We start from the raw sequence: 4,523 nt of genomic DNA on the forward strand, positions 1-4,523 counted from the left end.
GCGCGGCAGGGGGAATCGGCGCAGGCAGCCTGGCCCTCAAGGATCCCAAAGCCAAGTGCCTCCTAAACCACCAGCGGGGCCTAAGCAAAACTTTTGATGGGACGCCCGAGGATGGCCCACCAGTTATCCTACTGGATCCCTCTCCCTCTTTTTTCAGCCGCCTCTCCCATTTCCTCCCTGCCTGGTCCCAAATAACCTCCGATCGTTCGGTCCTTCGCACAGTGGAAATCGGATATCATCTACAGTTTGTGTCAACCCCTCCCTCCCACTCTGTCTCTCTTCAGGGACCCCTCTCACAAACAATTCCTCTGGCAAGAGGTCCAAGCGCTCCTAAAGCTGGGAGCCATAGAGGAGGTGCCAAAAGACATGAGGGGCAAGGGGTTCTATTCCCGTTACTTTTTAATCCCCAAGGCAAAGGGAGGTCTGCGAACAATCCTAGACCTGCGAGAACTCAACAAATTCCTGATAAAGTTGAAATTCCGCATGGTATCCCTGGGGACCATCATCCCATCCCTGGATCCGGGAGACTGGTAAGCCACCCTTGATATAAAGGACGCTTATTTCCACCTCGCCATCTATCCACCACACAGACAGTACCTCCGTTTTGTGGTCAACCACCAACACTTTCAGTTCACAGTACTTCCCTTTGGCCTTTCTACAGCTCCAAGGGTCTTCACCAAATGCATGGCTACAGTAGCCGCCCCCCTCCGGCGTCGTCGAATACACGTCTTCCCGTATCTCGACGACTGGCTTATTCAAGTGACTTCTTGCTTACAAGCATCATAGCACCAGTGCATAGTCAGAGACCTCTTCGGCAGCTTAGGTCTCACGATCAACACAGGAAAGTCTACTCTCACGCCCACGTAGAGAATAGACTTCATCAGAGCCGTTCTGGACTCCACTTTGGCCAGAGCCTGCCTCCTTCAGTCTCGTTTTCAAGCAATGGCTTCATTAATTCACAGTCTTCAATCCTTTCCGACAACGTCGGTGCAGTCTTACCTCGGCCTTGTAGGTCACATGGCCTCCTGCACCTTCGTGACCAAGTACGCAAGGCCACGTCTCCATCCCTTCCAAACCTGGCTGGTGTCAATATACCGTCCTCACAGAGACAGTCTGGATTCCGCGCTCACTGTCCCCAGGAAAGTTCTCGACTCCCTCACTTGGTGGTTAGACCCCTCTCTGGTTTGCCATTCCACCCACCACAACCCTCGGTAGCCCTAACCACAGACGCGTCATCTCTGGGTTGGGGTGCCCACCTCGGGAGTCGACACACTCAAGGCCTCTGGTCACCTCAAGAGCTGTCCCTGCACATCAGCGTGAGGGAACTGAGGGGAGGTCCAGACTAGAGCTTTAAATCGATTTTAAGAGCTCTAAATAGATTTAAAGCTGTAACTGTCCACACTACAGAGTGCATAAAATCGATTTTAAGGGTCCCTAAAATCGATTTTGGAACTCCATCTAAACGAGAGGAGTAACCCCAAAATCGATTTCTTAAAATCGATTTTATGATAGTGTGGACGGACATCGAAGTTAATGGCCTCCGGGACGTATCCCACAGTGCTCTAGTGGCCGCTCTACACAGGTAAAGGTACTCAACTGCTGGCCAGGTAAACAGGAAAAGCCCCGGGAACTTTGAAATTCCATTTCCTGCTTGCACAGCGTGGAGCTCTCAGCAGCAGAAAGAATGCAATCTCCTGAAAATAGGAAAAGAGCTCCAGCATGGAGCACACAGGAGTTACTCGATCTGATAGCTGTATGGGGAGAAGAGTCAGTGCTTTCAGAACTGCGCTCGAGTAGACGAAATGAGAAAACCTTTGAAAAAATTTCTAATGCCATGCGGGAGAGGGGACATACCAGGGACTCGTTACAGTGCCGAGTGAAAGTGAAAGAGCTCAGACAGGCGTATCAGAAGACCAAAGCAGCAAAGGGCAGGTCAGGCTCTGCCCCCAAAACATGCCGGTTCTACGACGAGCTTAACGCAATATTGGGGAACAGCGCAACGACGAACCCCCCCTTGTCTGTGGATTCAGAGGTGGGCGTCGTGATTCCTGCCACTACGGAAGATTTATTTGATGGCGATGATCAGTATGATGAGGACCAAGAGGAGGAGGCTCCAGCAGAGAGCACAGAGCATTTTATCCCCCCAAACAGCCAGGATCTTTTCCTCACCCTTACTGAGGTTCCCTGCCAGCCATCTCAAGGCAGTACTCCAGAAAATGAAGCTGAGGGACCGTCCTCTGGTGAGTGTAATTTCTTTTAATAAAAGCTTCGGTTTAATGTAAGCCTTTTTTACTGGGTGCTTCAAATCACTACCTGTACTTAGAGTCACTGACCAAGTAGATTAAAAACCTTTCCTAAAACAGTGACCCATGAGGTGGTTTTTAGAAAAGTCTCCATTGTAACAGGGCGGATTCATCCTGCTTGTTCGGGGAACGCGAGAGCAAACCGGGGAAGGAGACCAGCTTCGCCGCGGTTTGCTCTCGCGTTCCCCAAACCACCCAGCAAACCGCAGGGAAGGAGACCTGCTTGTTCGGGGAACGCGAGAGCAAACCGGGGAAGGAGACCAGCTTCGCCGCGGTTTGCTCTCGCATTCCCCGAACCACCCAGCAAACCGCAGGGAAGGAGACCTGCTTGTTCGGGGAACGCGAGAGCAAACCGGGGAAGGAGACCAGCTTGATTACCAGTACAATCTAGTACAGGGATTACTAACCATTATTAACTTACCATTTTCTCCGGACACGGTCTGTGTGCTCCCCTGACCTGCGTCTGAGCAGAAATCTCTGTCCTCAGCCACAAGCAATAAGTATTAAAGGAATCCTAAGGCGACCTTGTGGTAAAGTAACATGTTCAAGGTTCGGTAACAGGCACAGGTCAGTGAGGAGAAAGACTGTATGCATTGTTGTGTGAAATGTGTCTCTTATGATTCTTTTATCACTCTTTCCAATCCCCACCCCCCCACACACAGCTGCACATTTCTCCAGCCTCCCTCTCGCTTCTCCTCTACGTGGGGGAGTATCATAAGAAGACTGAGGAAAAGGAGGACGCGTGAGGACATGTTCACCGAAATTATGGCAGTAACCCGTACAGAGAGAGCTCAGCAGGGGGACTGGAAACAATTGGTCGCAAAGTACAGGTAGGCTGCCAGTCAACGCGAAGACAGGAGGGACGCCAAAAATGATGTCAGGTGGCAGGAAGATCAGCGCTGGCGAGCAGCAACTGTGGATCTTCTTCGTGATCAGACTGACATCCTCCGCGATATGCTGCAAGAGCTCCGTGGTTTCAGAATGCCCCTACAGCCCGTGTATAACCTCCCTCAGTACTCACCCTGTCCCACACCTTCCAGAACCAGGCGTGTAAGAACGCGTGGGGGAAGGCTCTCTGCACCAGCCCCCTCCACCGCTGCGGACACTCCAACCAGAAGGCTTTCATTAAATTGAAAAGCCCTTTGTGTCCTGTTTTTTTCCCTCCTCTAATGATCCAAACTTCTCCCATGGCACCTTTGCCTATTTTTACTCTCAGGTCATGCTATTAAGGCAGTGTGACTGTAGTTTGGTAATGAAGTAAAGCAAGCAGCTTTGGAAAGCTGCACGGAAGCTAGTTATCAGCATCAGGATTTGACAATTGGGGATATGGGTAATAAAGGGAAAACAAAGAAAGCAGCCATACCGTACCCTGGTCCATGAGAATTCTTGTGCTGTCTTCTCTGATGCACTTTCTTCTTTCCAACCTCCCTCCCCCTTCCTCCAAACCTCCCTCGCTCCGTCCCCCATAGAACGCTGAGTTATGAAATTTCATGCACACTATTGTAACAACAAGCATGATGCTTGATTGATGAAAGGGTCTGATTTTAAATAAAGAACACAATTCTTTTAACAAATAATAGTAACTTTATTTTCAATAAAAAAGCAGTTAAGGAAGGTTGCAGGTACAGTGCCTAGCAGCAGACGGAAGCAGCTAATGGTGGAGGTAGGTAATAATTGGGAAATACAGAATTATATGTTTTCCAATGGATAGCTCTCGCAAGTAACCTAAGCAAGCAATTGAGGAATGCTGCAGGGAAAGTATCTTGCAGCAGCAACACCGCATAGACGGGGAGGGCAGCAATCAATTGAAAGGAAAATCAGCATTCAAACTGTACCCTGGCCCATGAGGAAGCTACTTTTCAGTGCTTCTCTGATGCGCACAGCATCCTGGTGTATACTTCTAATTGCCCTGGTGTCTGTCTGCGCATAATCAGCGGCCAGGTGGTTTACCTCAGTCTCCCACCCCGCTATAAAGGCCTCCCCCTTGCTCTCACAGAGATTGTGGAGCACACTGCAAGCAGCAATGACAAAGGGGATATTGGTTTGGCTAAGATCTGAGCGAGTAAGAAGCGTTCGCCATCTCGCCTTAAGCCTGCCAAATGCACATTCTACCACCATTCTGCACTTGCTCAGCCTGTAATTAAACAACTCCTGAGCACTGTCAAGGCTGCCTGTGTATGGCTTCATTAGCCAGGGCATCAAGGGGTAGGCTGGGTCCCC

The 4,523-nt window shown here is 50.1% G+C and overlaps 1 protein-coding gene across 1 annotated transcript; it reads left to right on the plus strand.

Moving 5' to 3' along the window:
• Positions 1–1,697: 1,697 nt before the first annotated feature.
• LOC127048884 (zinc finger and SCAN domain-containing protein 29-like) lies at positions 1,698–3,880 on the plus strand. The gene is made up of 2 exons (XM_050948968.1): positions 1,698–2,240; positions 2,966–3,880. The coding sequence occupies exons 1-2, from the start codon at positions 1,835–1,837 to the stop codon at positions 3,019–3,021; spliced, it is 462 nt and encodes a 153-aa protein (XP_050804925.1). The 5' UTR covers positions 1,698–1,834; the 3' UTR covers positions 3,022–3,880.
• Positions 3,881–4,523: the final 643 nt, after the last annotated feature.

The sequence above is a fragment of the Gopherus flavomarginatus genome, chromosome 4, assembly GCF_025201925.1.
Source record: "Gopherus flavomarginatus isolate rGopFla2 chromosome 4, rGopFla2.mat.asm, whole genome shotgun sequence".
Lineage (NCBI taxonomy): Eukaryota > Metazoa > Chordata > Testudines > Testudinidae > Gopherus > Gopherus flavomarginatus.

Coding starts and splice junctions, on each gene's coding strand:
- LOC127048884 (XM_050948968.1), top strand. CDS start 1,835: ATGCGGGAGAGGGGACATACCAGGGACTCGTTACAGTGCCGAGTGAAA. Junction 2,241..2,965: donor AGCTGAGGGACCGTCCTCTG/GTGAGTGTAATT, acceptor CCCCACACACAG/CTGCACATTTCTCCAGCCTC.